The 18,247-nt window shown below is 41.2% G+C and overlaps 1 protein-coding gene across 1 annotated transcript in view; it reads left to right on the forward strand.

Annotated features, from left to right (window-relative positions):
- The window catches only part of DPP6 (dipeptidyl peptidase like 6), a 264,379-nt gene that overhangs the window by 128,711 nt on the left and 117,421 nt on the right, over nt 1-18,247 (forward strand). The window contains exon 6 of the mRNA XM_009644081.2: nt 13,981-14,033. Within this exon, the coding sequence (XP_009642376.1) occupies nt 13,981-14,033 (53 nt within the window). The remainder of the gene's footprint in view (nt 1-13,980; nt 14,034-18,247) is intronic.

The raw sequence follows: 18,247 nt of genomic DNA on the forward strand, positions 1-18,247 counted from the left end.
GCTATTATTTGACAAAATTTAGAGGCAATAATTTATTTTTAAAAGAGAGTGTTATGGGTTTTTTTTTTTTTAATTATGAGTCTGGGCAATTTAAAATACCCTTTGTGAAAGACGGCCTATCTTTTCTAATCTCAAACCCACCACGAATAAATTTCCTAATCTGCCGTTTTCAATGCGGGCAGAACAGCAACAAGATAGACAAAAGAGGCTTTTCAAAGGCATCAGAGAAGGTTGATTCAAAAACATTTCTACACTTCCATTTGATTTTCTGTCAGACCTGGAAGTGTGCAGCTCACCCAGGACACCAGCGCTCTGCGGTCACCTTGCGTTAAATAAACCAAAGCGGCGAAGAAAGAAAGTCTGAGCAGCTGGGAGATTTTCCCACTGATGAATCGCAGCTCAGGCAGAAGTAGCAGTATCTGTCAGACGTACCGACGTACCGAGTTCTTCTGCCGCGTGTTGGTATCAGTAATTGGTTCAGCCTAATTAATATTTCATATCTGCGGTGGCACAGAGAGGGAAGTTTGCCACACAACTCTAGGGGGATTTATGACTTTTCAAAACTCTGTTACAGCCTAGTGCAAACACTGTCTTCTCAGGTGTGAGAACTGTCCTCAGTTGTGCCTTTGGCAGCAGAGCCCTTTCGATCACAATTTTTTTTCTGCTTCACATGCTTACAAAATTAAAAATTCTTGCTATGGGACGGTGGGTACCCATTTTAATTGAGTAAACATGTTCTCAGGTGGTGGGAATATTTGTTCGTACTGCTCAGCAGTCATTGTTCTGTCCGATTTCTGTTGCATTGTGTGTTTAGAATAGAAATTTTTGGATGCAAGCACAGGACAGTGGAACAATAATTGGTGACAAATTTAATCCTAGACCTCCCTTTTGAAGGATAAACTACAAAAACTAATTTCATGTTTGTAACTTTCAGGACAAATTTTGGATTAACACAGGGAAAGAAAAGAGGTCAAACCTATTCTTTATTTTATTTGTTTTGGACAAGCCTCATGGTTCATTTCAAATCCCTACAAAGCTCCAGCAGAAAATGTGTTCCTTTATGTAGCCTTATTCTTTGCTCTTAGCAGCAATCCTTCTGCTTTGGCACAGCCCAGTTTAATTATGGAAAAATGTCCAGCTTAAACAAGAAGATAGAGTGAGGTTAGGCACTCAAATACATGAACTGCAGGGACATTTCTGTCGTTAAGTTCCTTGGGCCATGGGGCAAGGGGTTCCTGGTTAAAATTAAGGGTCTGTCATCGTAACTCTGGGTAGAAGCAGCAACAAAAAATGGGGAGTGAAATGACATGTCCCAAATCTGCATACTTTTTCTTTATTTTCCATTCTTAATAAAGGGGAAATGATAGGCACTGAATCTCAGCAAAGAGGAGTGGGTGGGTGGAGTCTTCCTGTGTTTATTGTCCATGGAAAAAGGTGCTGGCACCCTTAAATGCAAGGAATGGGTGCTCACCCCAGCGTCATGTCCTCAACAGGTACTCTAGGAGTGGGATCATCTCAGTGTTGAAGGAACAGGTGGGGTCCCTATGTTTTTTGTGGGGAGCCACCATGGTTACTTGTGGCCTGCAGCCCTTTCCTGGAGCAAACAATAAAACCACATTGGGATCCCAGTGGGATCCCAGCTTTTTAGCTCTGTTTCTTCCCATTATTGGGGGTGTTAAAAAGCAGGAAGTTGGTGCTTATGAAATGATGATATAGATACATTCTTAAAACACGATATGATGTGTTTGACTGAGCCAAGAGGCAAAGCTCTGCCCAGCAGGTCTTCCTGCAGTCCTCAGTCCCCACATTCCAGTTTTGCTAACGCATGCTCCCTCTATAGCAATGGTTTCAGTAAAACTGCACCAAATCTCAATTTCTTACTGAGTCTCCATTCTGGGGAGTGGTGTTTAGTGTGATTACTGCAACAAAATACTAACCGCGTGAAATGGAGCGCATTAAAAACCGAGTATGCTGACTTCAGCTGATGTGCCACCTCTGAGCTTTAACTATTTTCTGTTAAAAACAAAGGATTAAACTCTTGCTGTTCCTCTAATAATGTAGATAAATGGAATTAGGACTAAACTTTAAGCCTCCTGATTTGAGCTGGGAGACCTCAGCACGAATTGCACAGACATGATGGAGTGCAATATGGTATTTCAGACTAATTTGGAGAGTCTTGCTCATGTAGCAGAGACCAACAAACTGTATCCTACATTTATTTGCAGATACAGATACACATCAGTAAACTGAAAAGCATATCCACAGTTCCAGGGAGGACTAGAGCAATATCAAAATTCAGAAATAATTAGCTTGTCATGCAAGAGTATGTAGGTATATTGTGTATTGGTATCAGCTATCAGCAGTCTTCCTCTGTAAATATTTTCTTTAGCAAATGAGATTTTCATCAAACAGAGAAGGGAAAATAAAAAGACTCAAGGAAAAACACTATGATACAAAAATAACCAATTTTTCTTTGCTTGGATAATATTAGAATTTTATTCTGCTTCCTTTTCTGAGTCTATAGGTGATCTAACTTGAACAGACAGTCTGGTAGAGATTAATTTTCTAACAAAATTCACAAAACATCTTGAAAATAACTTGCAATTTACTTTTGGCTATAACATAGGTAAGGTAATTGTACAAGGTCTCCTAGGTAGTCAAAATCAGATAGACAGAAGTAAAACCATCGCAGTTTTCCTGCTTGCACTCCCATGGGAATTCATCTTAGTGAAACACAAGGGAACTTTCCGTGCTTTAAGAAGACTGAAATAAATGCAGCTATATAAAAATTATTGAAAATAAAAATAGAACTTCATAAAGAACCAGGTTCCTTGCAACATGCAGAAGCTTCAAAATTACATTAGAGGTGAGTTCCTGGTTTTAGAATAAATTTGCTTCTTAAGTTTTTAGGGACAATAAAAATGCCATTTTGTGCTGGATTGTGATAAGTATAGATAGTTGTTTTAAAATCTTCAGGAAATAAATATATTAAGAATAAGATGCAAAAGGGAAAACAACAGTGATTTAAAAGGCATTAGAAAGCAAAATCAGAAAGAATTTAATTCTGGTGCCTATGCAGAAACATAGGAAGCAATCCCAGCCTGCAGGAATTTTTAATCTAATTCTTCTGATTTCCAGTCCCTTTTATTTATTTATTTACTTTTAATCTCTGAAATAGGAAAAAAATATATTTAGTGCCCTCTTCTGGAAAACCAGATCTTACTATGCAGAGCACCCCAATGAAATTCCTGCACTCAGAAATGCAAATCTTCTGATGCAAATGTTCTCCTCTTTAGCTGAGTTACATGCCTAAATCCACGGAGTGTGCAGCTCTGTGTTTACCCTGAGCAAGTGCCTTTTATCTCTTTAGCTTCCTGCAGAACTCTGGTTTTATCAGGGCTATGTTATACCCAATAATTTACGTTCCTCCTTGGGCAGCTAATGACCCAGATTTGAAAATGGAATCTTCTATTCTCTTTTCTTTTAGTCTCTGCTCAAAAAAAAAAAAAAAAGGCTCTTTCTTGAAAAGGGAATGAAGCATAGGGCTTTGATCAGGTCTTTAAAAGCATGAGTCCTCAGATTTTTATGTGCAAGAGTAGAAGAGTACCCATACAGCGATGCTGTTGATGGTGGTACTGTGAAGGGTTGGAAGATGTCCACAGCATCACAAGGATGACAGACAAAAAGCCCCGCTCTCCTCTATGTGATTTCAGTTTATTTTTCCTTACATCAGAAAATAGACATCACCTCCAGTGAACTAGATCCACGTGTACATCAAGATACAGCTCAGAGTCTTCTGATCTCATATGGAACTAGAAAATGAATCCTCCACTGAACAGAGAGAGCATTTGTGGAGCAAGGTCTCTGGCATATATCTGAATACTTTTATTCTCCTTTCACATCCACTTCGGTGCTCTTAAACTTCTGCTCTCTAACGCTTTTTGAAGGTCTTATCTTTCTTGTCTTGGATTCTTTTCTTTGAGTCTTCTAAGAGTGCCCTGAGCCTAGGACCATCATTTCAATGACAATGCTAACTTCTTTGTATTATTCACCCTCTCAACGGCTATAGTAGAAAAAGCAATTTTGATATGCTAAGAGTAAATTTTAATAGAAAGAACATATGCTGTGGTTCTGTAGTTGCTAATTTCTGCCGCTAAAATGAATTATTTAAAAGTGAATAAATTAATTAGATATAATAAGCCTTCAGCCCATTTTCATGGCTTGGTTCTCATGTAATTGCTACAAAGGAGTGCCATTTGGATTGTAAACTTCACAAAAAAAGAGGGGTTTAGAATCTTTCCACATGTAGTCATCCCAGCTCAAGAAATGTTTGGTTTAAAAAGGCATTATCTAATGTTTCGTTAAAAGCATTGATTATTAAGCATTGATTTCTCATGCTGTCCTTCAGCCCTCAGAGACTTGTAACTCCAAAGTCAACGAAGGTGAGCGTCAGTCAAGTGAATGTAGATGTGAACAATGTAAACTCCCCATCTTCATCAGCTATCCTGGGCTGCCTTTATAAACGGTGTACTCCAGGGTGTAAATCTGAGGCTAAAATAGACAGCAAAGGCTGGTCAGAGGAATCATACCCCAAACAGGCTTTTGGCACCGTTGTCTGGGAAGAGGGTGTTGCTGCATGAGGCTGTAGGTGCAAAAAGGGTAAATGCTTGTAAAGGATGACTAGAGAGGTCAATGGCAGGGACATCCCTCAAGGTAGACAGCTGCAGAGAGTGGCTGCAAACTGTGAGATCCTGGGAAAGTATTTTGGGGAAGGGTAACAATAAATAAGCTAACTCTAGTTTTCTTTCTGAATCGGCTTTGGGCTACTGCAGTAGTGAACTGGATGGACTTTGGGTCTGACCCAATACAGATATTATTATGACCATAGATATTACAAGAGGAACATAGTTGTATGTTTTGTGTGTGTTTGTATGGATCTGAAGGTTTTTTATGTTTCCTACCTTAGGGATAATTGTTGTCTCCTTCTAAAACTTTTATGCGGCCCCAGGCTACTTCTGTACTCTTACCCATATTACCAAATAACGCAAAGGTTTTTGTTTATCTTTTTTCTTCTTTTCCTTAGATATATTGTGTGGTATGTTAGAATCGCAACATTAACTTTGTACTAGATAATTTAATTCTCATTTCCAAGTTTCTGAAGAGGACTATAAAACAGGCAAGTGCAGTGCTTGGAGAATTTCCATCCAGTCCTACACTGCACCTGCTGCAGAGTGGGAGGGGAACCTGGGAGTTTATGCCCTGTGATGTGAATACTGATGAAAGTTTAAAAACAAGATCAACAACAAACCGAGCTCATTATTCATAACTCTCACTTGTAATTTGTAATAACTTGATTGCAGAGGCTTCCCGATAACCTGAGCAATGACAAAGGCCGGTGCAAAAATCCTACTGAATGTGTTGTAGCTGCCATTTTATTTACCAGTTAAAAATGGAGCGGTCGTCCTTTAAGCCCATGACTGCCCGTGCTTGCTGGTGCTGCTGGTGCCAGTGGAGCGCCATGAGGGACAGGTGGCTCGGGAGAAAAAGGAGGCTTTTGTAATTGCTTGGCAGGGCAGAGCTGTATGAGAGTGCAGCAGCAGTTGGCAGATTGGATTAATGCTCTCCTAGGGGTGAGGTCTGGCACACGAGCTGGATGTTAATACCTGTAGCCTAAGTTGGTTCTGGAGCTCCATTTGTAACAAAAAGAGCATCCACTTTACCTCCACCATGTCACAAAGTCATAAATCCTAAAGCCGGTCTTGAAATTCCCTTTCGGCACCGTCAGCAGTATAACGCTCTGAAAAGTGTAATTTGGAAACAAATCTTTTAATAAAGAATTATTATCATGAAGCAACTGAGATAGGTAATCAGTTTGTGGACATGAAGTAACAGCATTATCTTATAACACTGCAGTCCATCTATTACTGTAGTGGATGTTGCCATCACACTTTATTTATGGTTATTTTGAAAACTAGAGACGACACTATTTGCGAAGGAGTAACTCCTCAGCTTTGCTGGCTCAGAGACCTTTGGTTTGGTGGCTGGAAAATCAGCTTCTAATCCCAGCCCTCCCCCTGCATGTTTTTTGGAGAGATTTACATATTAACCACGCGTGTTGCCTGCAGCGCATGACCCTATTACAATCAGCTTGAGCTTGAGTTACTAACGCTTCTAAAATGCAAGTCCCCGGGGCATGAATGTGTTGTCCCTTCCCGATGTCATCTTGGGAGACTGTTGCTGCTCCAAGGAAGCCTCTCCAGTGTGGGTGGCAGGGCATTCGCAGCACTGCATGACTGGAGAGCTCTTCTGGTTGTCCTCTATGCACCAAGGACAAGCTTATAGAGAAAGGCTCCTTCAGGCTCATATTGCAATGATTGACTTTTCAGTCTCAGAGATTAAATTGCTAAAAGATTTGAAAAACGGAGCCATGCAAAGATTCTTCCTGGTGATCCACTGCCTCTTGTGTTCTTCCACTGTCCATCCCTTGTACACAGCATTTTATTCCCTTCTTCCAAATCAATTGCTAAAATTTCTTCCTTGTTCTGGAGATACCCAGTTGCCAATCCTTGATTTACTATGACATTGGGGAGCAATGGAGCAGTCCTTTTTTATACTGGTGTGGCTGAGATGAGGTGCTGCCCCATTGGGTCTCTCTGAGACATTGACTGCTTAGCGTTGGCTGTGTCATTTTGCCCAGGCACCGTTATACCTCTGGGTCGGGATCCTCCCCTCCTCTTTCCAAGAAAAATGATTTCTTCCATAACTCAGCTGTAATATGTGCATTCCCCAGGTATGTATCGTGCTCCTTTTTCCAAAATGTTAATTTAAATTAGTTCCTCTGGAATACAGAGGCAATTATAGCAAAGGCAACCAAATGCCAAATGCTCTTTATGTTAATTGATCCAGAGACCCCTTCTTTTCACCTTTCCTGCCCAAAGTTATTTCTCCAGTCTCTGCCCTTTCCTGAGCTCCCACGACTGTCCTGGAGTGGCACAGCACTCTCAGTGTGCACTTTCTGTGGCTGTGACCACGTTACATGTGTGGCGGATCAACTGAATATGGTGCGGTGGGTTAAGATCATCCCAAATCAGGTGTTTGAGGGCAGCTGTGGGTTATTTGGCTGCCAGCTGAACCAAAGCACAGGAAATGCTCGTTGACAGCATTTCATTACGGTTTTCCTAATTTATTAGAGGCACAAAGAGAAATGGGCAGTGGTCCTTGGATGGCTGTAGAAACAGGTTAGCACATGGCATGAGACTGTATTAGAGGTACATTGCTTGGGAAGCGATAAAGGGCTAATTCAATGTAGAGATAAAAGAGAATTTGCTGCCTCGGAAGAAAACAAAATAGGTCAGTATCACAGTGAATTTGAAAGGTGAGAATGTTGAAAACATCTCAAATTATATGGCTTTATTGATTTGTTTGGTTCTTGCAAGCAATTGAGTTTCACTGAGTGTAGGGTACAAAATACCAGTATGGATTTTGTTGTGGTTTTTTTTTATTACAGTGACACAAAAGGAAGCGATAACCTGTGGTTTTTCAGAGAATCTAATTCCAGGCTGGTTACTATGGAGTGCCTATTAGCAATAAAATGTTGGTAATACTTTGCTAAAATAGTTGGGCTGGGGAGAATACTGCTGACCAGTCTGTCTCCACTGACAGAAAAAAATAAAAAGGCCCACAAACCGTGCCTCAGCCAGAGGTAACCCCTCGTGATGTAAATCACAAATACATGGGAGAATGAAAGATCAGAAATTGAACAAAACATTACAAGAAGTTGGTGGTTACTTACAGGCATGGATTTTTCCTCACTTTCTTCTCAACAGAACAGAAGGGTTCTAGTTATTCATCAGTTTTCAGATTCTACAGCCTCAACAAAACCAATGGTATCATAAAGAATTTTGATCATTTTGATGTTGACTCATTAAGTGAAAATTTAGTCTTTGATGTTGACTTTCCTCAAAAATACAGAGAATTCTGCAAACAGGTACAGTGACCTGCTTTAATTCTCCAGGGAATACCATAAAGAAGTATGGCAGTGAGGTATTTTTAGCTAATTATCCTTTTCTCTACTGGAAGATTTGTACAAATGGCACAGTTACCCAGTAAAGATAACACAATATTTAATTGCTGGTGACTGACCAATAGAAGAATCAAGGTGACAGTCTGATAGTGACTTGGGTCATCCTTTCCTGTGCATGTAGTAGAAGGAAACACAACCTCTGGCTAACATTTGATTGTGATTTACCTTCTGAACTTGTTTTTCCCTCCCTTTCATGCCATCGTTAGGTAACAGGGTACCAAATACGTGAGCAGTTTGCCAATGCAGGGCAGCAGCCTTCCTGCATTCTACTTTATACTCTTTTCCCTCTTAATTTGTCAACTTCAGAGCCTGGTTAAATATCACGGATAGTAAAGGCCAAATGACAAATCATCTTTTACCTGCATATTTTGCATCACAGCATGAGTTAGCGTTTAAGTGTGCCAGGACCATTTTGAAAAGTGGAGTATGTAATTATGTCAAATGTTTGGGATTATTCAATCGGCTTGACATTCATATGTGCATTTGGGGATTTGTCTGCTCATAGCACAAGTAGGAAAATTGGCTATGTAACCCACTTCCAGAAAATGTCTTTTTAGAGACTCTTTGTGGGAAACCCTTTTCATGGATCTGGCAGTTCCTGTTCCTGTGGCCACTTGTGCTGTATTTTTACTGTCTTGCTATAGAGTATAAAAGGGAATAGATTATAAAGACAATTTGGGTCTGTTAAGAATCCTGAAGGGATCTATTATTTGGAGATATCCTTTATTGTTACAGAATAAAAAGTGATTCCTTCTACCTAGATAACTACTTAGTGCTTTATGATTAATTACATTAAAATATACTCTTGCTGTTTTCGGACTTTAGCCAACCGTTGTACAGTTTTATTTCCGATGATTATTTAGAGTGTTCATTTTTATTTGGGGGCACTGAGATGATTTTTTTGGATTAAATGTGTGATTCCTGAAAAAGAAAAAAAGACACTAAATGCTAGAGATTTTGTACTAAGCTTTGCAAACTGCTGTATAACACAGCTTGCACTGCACTGTAGCTGTTCCCTTTCAAACTTGTAAGTTTTATGGGATTTTTGGTGAGTTTTCTAGATGACTTTAATGTAAACAACACTACTGCATGAAGAACCAGGTGGCTCTGTGGAGTCATTTAGAAAATGGCTGTAAAGGGTGTTTTATTCCTGTATTTATCTAGTAAGTAGTAATCATGAGATCATGGCAGCCAGTCCACCTGGGTTTAATTTCAGATCCGCGAACTGTTTAATATGCTGAATGGTAAGACCCTAAATTAGCTGCTTTGATGGAACAGCCTGTTGGAAGATGAGAAGATTGGGCTGATTTGGGGTGTCTTCTAAGGGCTTTCTTCCCCCCCCCCCTTCTTTGCTTGTAAACTTCCTTGAAAGCAAGCCTGCATGTGCCTCTTGTTTGTATTGATTCAGCACTTTGTCATATAAACATAAAAGAAACCCTTTTGGTAGATGCTGATTACGGCTGGTGTTAGCATGGTATCAGCCTGCAAAATGGGACAGAAACCAGCACAGAAGATGGAACCATAAGCTAAACTTTTCCTTTTTTTCTGATGCTAATAATAAATCCTCGGCAGGTATTGTAATCTTTCATACCAGGCAAAACATGCCAAAAAAAGTATTTTACAATCTCCTTCTAAAAATTCCCTAATTTCCATCTAACACCTCTAAAAATTCCCTAATTTCCATCTAAAACCTTCTCTTAATCCTTTGGGAGTTGTATGGGCAGTGCCAAATTGAAAATTATGGTGACAATTTCAGTCTTTTAACAAGAAGTTAATGAAGGTGAAGGCTCTGTGTGTCCAGCTTGTGTCTGTGGGACAAACCAGGTGAGATGTAGAGAGGTAACCAGGATCCTGCCTGTCTTTTTGGACTTACGTCAAGTATTTGTGCAGTTGCTTTCAGGCAAGAACAAGAGCTATGGATTCTAATTTAAAGTATATGAATAGTCACAATGAATAAATGAGTCCAAACCTGTTATGTTCTTCAATAATATATATTTTCTATTTAAGTAAGCCCTGCTGGACCGGGACCTGTATCCTTAGAGATGAAACAAGTGCTTTCAAGGAGACGTTACTCTACCATTCACACCATACTATGCTCTGCAGCGATGTGGCACAGAAATTGCTTCTTCCATTTTGTTTCTGTAGCCTGTAAGAACCGTAATTTACTTTTTATTTTGGAATTCGGTGGCAGGGGAGAGGCAGATGCTCTTCTCTGCTGCTATATGTCCTGCAGTGTTTGCATTTCCACTGTCACCTGGTCAGGTCCAGGTTTCTTTTGATGATTACATAAAATAAGGTCAGTGGCCTCACAACAAAGTGTTGTCATGTATAATTAGTCCCGTGTTTTTCTGAATTTTAGAGAGATAATTACCTTTCCAAGGCTGAAGTGGAAACAGATAGATCCATCTCTTAGACCCTTTATGATTTCAGTGTAAACATGCACATGTTGCAGAGCATAACGTAGATTGAAAGTAAGCAAGCTGTGACCTGGGATGAGAAGCCCAGTGGGAGAATGTTTCTGGCACAGCGGTTTGAGTATAATGACTTTTACAGCACTCATTGGTCACAGCTGGCATGGGAGCTTTTGTGACCTGATTTTGGTAATATCTAGAACCCTTCAGAGCAGTCTCAAACCTGTTCTAACTTATGTTGGTGGGATGACTTGGCACACAGGGTCTACAGAGCAAAACAGCTGCCAAAAACTCTGCTACTTCAAATATACCTCTCTGCTGAGCAGAGCTGTGTGCTTCTGGGATCCAGCCAAAAATCAGGACTAAGATCCATCAAATCAGTGCAATGGCTTTTATCGCACCTCTTGGATGGAGAAGGGGAACACAGAAAGTTAATGCAGTTATTTTTGTTGGCTAAGCCTCAGAAACAGAGGGGTTAAATGAAATTAATACTAACTTTTAAGCACTGTCCAATCTCTGAGGCTTAGCTTTGGATTTCAGAAGAATGCTCATCTCTTTCCTGCACTGTTCCCTGGTATGGGGTTTTCCTACTGGTAAGTGAATAGCCTAGTTCAGCTTAACCCCAGCAAAAATTTTAGTTGAGATATTAAGCAGACGTAGTCATCCTCTCAAAATGTGAAAATAACTTCATTTGGTTTGCATATCTAAGAGGAAAGCAGCCTTTTCATTTCTCAGAAAGACATTAAGTGATGTTTCTGTTGGATTCCCGTCTGCTTAGGAGGGTTGCTTGCAGAGTGTTTTCAAAACAGGTTTGAAATAGTAGGAATGAAGACTTTTGAGCTGCATGCGCTCTTGTTCTTAAGAACTATAATAATAAATGCCTGGTCCTGAACTCTTTGCTGATACAAGTAGTTGTTATTTATATGAGAAAACCTACTGATTTTAAGGATTTATTTGAGAAAGGATAGCTCCTGTGAATGAACTCTGCCAGTTGCAAGCCTTTGAAGACTACAGGCACAGCTGATGTGAGATATTTTAAGAGAATGGCCAAAGACCCAAAAGGATGGCAAATGATGGTCAGAAAATAAGGAGTTCTTTGAGACTCCAACAAATTTTGTTTTCCCCACTCCTAAACTCTCTCAGGAAAGAAAATGTTTTACCTCAGGCTCCATTAATGGCTCTAAGACAGCTCTAAACTCTCTAGCATGGCTGTGGGGACTCTGTACCACAAGCAGGGACATCAGTAGATGTCCTGCTCAAAACCTCCCTGGCTGTTTCTTCTCCTTCCAGCCTGCCACATTTCTCTGTTTTCCCCTGAAGGGGTCTGTTCATACCCATTTTGGGTGCTGGCTTCTGCCTCTGCCAGGCTTGTTACCTTGAACACAAGTCCTTGCCTCAGATCACAGTTTACATATCTACATAATTTTCTACATCCTACTGCCAGGATATTTGAAGACAGAAGTTGCTCAGTATTTAATGGCAGTATATTGTTAGGGTTTTCGGCTCTGTAGACAAATTCAGTCTTCCAGTGCATTTTCTTTAAGGAATTTTAGCAGATTTAGAATTTCACCAAAACTGGAATAAAACCTAAGGCCACATGCATCAGCCAGGTCTCCATATCAGCATTATCAGATTCAAGAGCTCTTTGGTATGACTGGATATGGGTGAGATAACAGTAATTTATTTGACATCATCTGAAACAGGTAGATCTAAAAAGGACAGCTGTACTAAAATAGATGCTAGGTTGCAGTGAATTTGCTTGTGTTCCTAGACCTTCCCTGATATCAATACACCAGAGACTTGCCTTGCTGGGGGAATCTTTATTTATCTGAATGCCTAAAAGAGATATGATTTTGGGATGTAACCTGATGATGTCCTTGTAACGAAGGGAGTTAATTGCACGGGGTAGGAAGGGAATCACATCAGTCTGGCATCGTTCTCTCCATTTCATGGGTAGAATCCCATTGCTTTCACCTCTGTAGTCTGGTGGTAGCTTTTTACAGGGGTTTCATGCAGTAGTGTAAGGATTTAGTGTTTGGATTCAAATTGTAGCAGAGAAGTTTGTTTAATATCTACAGGATGATGTGCCTTGTGTTTTTCTGCCTCTCTACTGAGCCCCCAAAAGATGTAAACTTGTTACAGATGCCACTGTGCAGGCTTGCCCTTGAGAGTGACAGGTACTAAGCCACGCTTACTTGTCTGTGATGCTGGCAATGTGCTTGGGATGGACACTGCTGAGGCTGGCAGCACCATCCAGGACACCTCATGGTTTTTTGGCATAAGTAAAAAAAAAAAAAAAAAAAAATTGTGAAATTTGATGAGATGAGATGCTGGCAATGTGCTTGGGATGGACACTGCTGAGGCTGGCAGCACCATCCAGGACACCTCCTTGTTTTTTGGCATAAATAAAAAAAAAAAAAAAAAAAAAATTGTGCAGACCCAGAGATACCTAGGAAAAAACAATTTTGGCCAGACAGACTTGATGGGTGAAGCAAGAATTCAAGAAGCTCCTCCTTTGTCCTCTGGGACAGGATACTTTGTGAGAGCTACCAGAGAGCAAGTGACTTAAAGAGTTAAGTAGAAGTCAAATGAAATGATTGTTAGGAGGGTCGTTTATTTATTTATTTAGTAGCATACAGTAACAGGACAGAACTGCAAAAGAGAGTGCTTGTATAAATGTGTCATTCATATTTAGACCTTTCACACCAGAGCCCTGACCCTTGAGTTGCTCAGCATTGCTCACCTTGGGCAACCACAAATCACTGTTACAGATTGCGTTGTCACTAGCAGAAAATCACCAACCCTTCAGTCGCTGACCTTGACCCTGGTATTATTATTTACTACTTAGAAAATAAGTAATAAACTATCCCTTCTGAGATGACCTGCCGGGCAAGCTGAGAAGCTCCTCCCCAAGGCCCAAAGAGTGCAAATTGATAAGAAGATGCAACTTAGCAGGTCAGACAAACGTGAGGCCAGATTTATGCCCTAAGACAGTAAGGTTTTATTTGCTGACTGACAGGGGTCTTACAACCCACTCTGAGATCACCCAGCGTCACTCCCTGTTTTATTTATGTGGCAATAAAGCAAAAAAAATATACATTATATCCCTGTTGTGTCTAGTTACAATGATGGAGAATGTCTCCAGCTGACCAAGGTGTCCTCATTAATGATTGTTCTATATTTAGCCCTTGCAGAGACCATGTGCCCCCAGTTTAATCAAAGACCTGGTAGTCATGGTAACGACACAGAGCATCTGGATGTATACGATTTGCCAAACACTGTAATAAAGTGCAAGATGAAAAGAACACACAACAGCGTTAGGTGAATTAATGTATTGTTCTTTTCTGCTACAGATTTTGAAGTGTTTGGAAGAGCTCCCTAGCCATAAATGCTAGATTGTTTTTGCAGAAAAAGAGCCCTATTAACACAGGTGACAATTACTAATCTCTTTTTTTGTTTGTTTTGTTTCTTAATCTTGTTTTGCAGGTGTATCAGCATTCATATACGGCATATTATGTCCTCAGCAAAATACCTCATGGGTAAGCAATTTTTCAATGTCTTCATTTTAAAACCATTAAGAATTCTGCAAAATAAGGTGTATCGTGACAAATGGTTGCCTGTGACAGCCCTTTGCAAAGGTCTGGCGTTCAGCTGCAGCATCCTCTGAGCTGTGTGTTGTACGAAAGATGACATAGTCTGGAAACAGAAGTACGCAGCTTCCCCAGAGAGTCAGACTACATGAATTTCATCTTCCAGTTTTCAAGTTTTTGGCTAGAATATAGATGTATTGGCATCTGGCTGAGAGCCGCGGTTGGCCACTCACCAGAGCACTGTCAGAGGATCTATACAGGGGTGTTTAGTCCCTTAAATTTGGTCAGAATTGAGGCATCACCCTTCAGTTTTGGGTCTCTTGGCAGATTCCCTCGATACAAATGCTCTCTCCAGCATCCCATCTGAAGGCAGGTAGACCAGTAGTCTCTTCCCAGGATCCCAATGCTGCTTAGATACATGTACTCATAGTTACACAGAAGCTATGAGCCTTCAGGTTTGTAGGTTATCTTTTCAGAGAGTGTGAGGTAAGTGCAGAGAGACAAGAATGCCACATAGGCTTTACACAGCATTTCTAAACTTCATGAAAGCAATATTGCTTTATCTAAAGCACCTAGTATGAAAGGTTATGTGTCATTACAGGCAATAAACTTCCGCCATTTGCCTTCCATCAGTGCCTCTTCATTTAGGTCCCCCCATCCACTGGAGGTCCTGAGGTAGGCTCAGTGGTTAACACAGGCATCAGTTAGCTTGAGGGGATCCTTCTTTAGCTTGGATTAGCTGCAGTTTTTTAAATCCCCCTTTCTCAGCTTTGTCTCTGGGGTGCTGCAAGTTACCCGTGGCTCATCTTGCCTGTCTTGTTTCACTAGAGTCTAGCCCATAGTTTCTACCTGCTTTTACCTTAAAAGATACCTTTTATATATATGTACTTTAAGAACTGGCCCAACTGGTCAGGAATGGGATGCCACCATACCAGTAAGGTAAGCATATGATGTAATGTAGTAACAGTAATGTACACATATGATGATACATGGTGTTTTAGAGTGACATTTCCGTAGCACCAATGGAAATGCCTAAGTTGCACAGCAGAATTCCTCAAATCGCTGTCAGTAAATACAAAGCTAAAAGCCAGGAAGCTGGTGCCAGGTTGTGTGGTTTAAGTATCGTGATAACTGTGCAGGAGTGGTAAAAGGGACAATATAGTTGTGCTCTGCCATTTCTGTAGAACATTGCACATACTTCTGGTTATAAAACATCATTTCAGTATTTGCTATGCTTCTTTGCTAAGTTGTCGTTTCTATACATTATGGCTAAACAGGTAGTAGATGTTTTGGATCCATGCAATAGCTGGCAAAACCTTTAAAGTTTAAAAAAATCTGCCGTTTTTATACACAGGGTGATCACAGGATCACCAGATAACTCAGGCTGGAAAGGCTGTTCCAAGGTCCAACCTCCTGCTCAAAGCAGGTTACTCAGAGATTTATACAGCTGGGTTTTGGAAACCTGCAGGGATGGGGACCACACAGCCTTGCTGGGCAACCTGTCCCATGGCCTGACTGTTCTCATGGGGTGAAAGTTTCTCCTTCTATCCAGTCTGAACCTCCCCTTTCAGTTTATATCCACTCTCTGCAACCCGTACCACTGTATTAAATGAATTACTGTGTCTCTGACTTGGGAAAACACTGGGGTACATCCTGAAGTCCTGCAGGTTGGGATTCCAGGTTTCTGCCTCCGTGGGCCAAGTGCCTGCCCTGGAGAGAAGGCAGGATCCTGGCCATGCCTGTGCGCTCAGCGTGTCCTGCGGCTCTTGGTAGGCAGCTCCCGCTCTGCCTGTGTTCAGTGGAGCCCGAACTGGGCGGTTCTCAGGGGACATCACTGTTTGACACAGGAATGATGTTTTAAGGGCAAAAGTCCCAGAAGTCAGACATTGCAATACCTGCATTTTTGAGGCCCATACCCTCTTTCCAATCCAGTTTCTTTGGTACAGTAACCAGTGGGCTTAACAATAGAAAAGTACAGATTTAATGGCAAGATATAAACAAATATCTCAGCATTTTTGCCCATAAAAATACTAGTTACATTCAGGTGTTCCTCAAGGATTTGTCTCAGCACATTTGTCCACACACACACACACAAAAAACCCAAAAAACCCCACAATCAAAGAAACAAAACCAAAAAACCCAAACAACAACAAAAAAAATTGAAATAACTTTCTTTGGTTTATACCTAGCAACAGAGAAACAATACTTTCTACAAAAAAAAAATCCGACATACATGTTTTAAAATCTGTGAGCCCGGGAGCCTGTGAAGCCTGCTTCCCTACAGCTTGTGTCTTGTGATTGACTCACCACAAAAAATCATCAGCTAGAGCTTAAGTTGTTTCCATGTACAGCTGGAACATGGGAATTAGGAGACTTCTCACAATCATCCATATCAAAGCTCTAGTGTCCCAGCATGACACGCTCCAGAATTCTCCAGTTGCTTTCCTTCCCTGCCTCAGTCTGGTCTTCTTTTTTGATTTTCTTTTTTTTTTTTTTTTTCCCCCAAGAACTTGCTGGATTTATTTAATTTTTGAAAACTCCATCTTTCTGGCAATATATCTGAATTAGCTTGTGGGATGAAAGGGTGTTGAGCAACAGGATGAACACACAGCATGCGCACATAAGCTTTGTATCTGCAGTAAAGCTGGCTAAGAGCAAAAGCATTTGATTGACAGCACAGTTTTATTCCAGACAAAACAAAGGTGGAAAAAATAGAAGTATTGTGCATAGAATGTATTGGAAATGCTAAACAGTAACAATGCAGTGGTCCAGGAAGTTTGCTGCTACTGCATGATCTTTCTTCATCCCTGACAACCAGCTTCTTGTTCCTCTCAGCTTCAACTACATTGCACGCTCAGCTGTGTCTCGTCTTGCTTTCCGTGTTTGGTTGAGCGACGGTGCAGGCAGTTGGAGGGTTGGATGTGTCAGAGGATAAGTATCCAGAATAAGGGGAAGATTTGGAAAGTGAGAGGGTGCCAGAGGCACATGGGTGTGGCAGGCATTGGTGTCCCCAAAGCACGATACACCGATGGATCAGGTTGGAAGGGCTGCTATATTCCATGTTGGTACAGCTACGGTTTACAAAGTGATTTAGGCTGTAGGTGCATATGCAGGCATTGCAAACCATGTTGTACAGTCACAATTGCATTGATCTTTCAGGTGATCGTAGTGCATGTGAGTGGTGGAAAGGGTGGCATGTTGCCATATCCCTGGAACATGGGCCTTTATCGTTCCTTTGGAGTTCTGCGTATATTTTAGGGTGGTGTGTGAAGAGAGAGAAGTGTAGCAGGTGAACACGGCGTCAGGGGTGATGGAACACATCAACTGAAAGTAGAGCCTCTGTTGGATGAAGGGGTTAAAATCTCTTCATCATGTATTTCATGTTGGACACAGGAATATTGCTCTGATGGATGTGTGTGGATGAAGTTTGTTGAGGGCAGGACCAAGCACACTGACACAGCACAAGGTTCAGTTCATCTTGATGTCCCAGGTCCCTTGGGCAACAAAATTTGCAACCCAGGGGCAGCATCCTTGCCCTCTACCTGACGATAACACAAGTGACAAAAGCCTTTGGCACTGAGCAACAACCCCTTTGCCATTTCTACAAACTGTTTTCATGCATTAGACCTCTCCTGCAAGTAGGCACCAGCTTTACACCCCAGCGGTGTGTGCCAGGGGCACCTCGGGATACCCCCAAATCCACAGCCATGGCAGTGACTGCTGGTGAACAAACACTCCCCTCCGCGATATCCCTCCTGCTCATTAGGCACTCGCCCCTGGCAGCAGGCTGTGACTTTCCCTCTGCTCTCTCTACCCTGTTCCTCATCCTCGGCTATGATCTGCCTCATCAGGAAGGCCAGGCGGTTTAGGCTCTGTACTCACCTTGCTACACCCCTGCTGAGGCTAACTAATAAGGAAGCCAATTAATCCAAATCTGTGGCATCACCTTTTAAATAACGTGACATTAATATGCCAGCATAAATTGCTTTTTAAAGGGAAATTTCTAATTATATTTGCCATGTTCTGCAGACTCTCCAGGTTCGGGCTGTGTCTGAAGTCAAAAGGGGCTCGTACCAGCATTTTCCAGGTTTTACTCCGAGCTCTCCATAAGTTTGACAAGCCAATTTGGGCATGTCCTTAAGACATACATTCACAAATGGCAT

This window comes from Egretta garzetta, unplaced genomic scaffold, assembly GCF_000687185.1.
Source record: "Egretta garzetta isolate BGI_Z169 unplaced genomic scaffold, ASM68718v1 scaffold117, whole genome shotgun sequence".
Classification (NCBI taxonomy): Eukaryota; Metazoa; Chordata; class Aves; order Pelecaniformes; family Ardeidae; genus Egretta; species Egretta garzetta.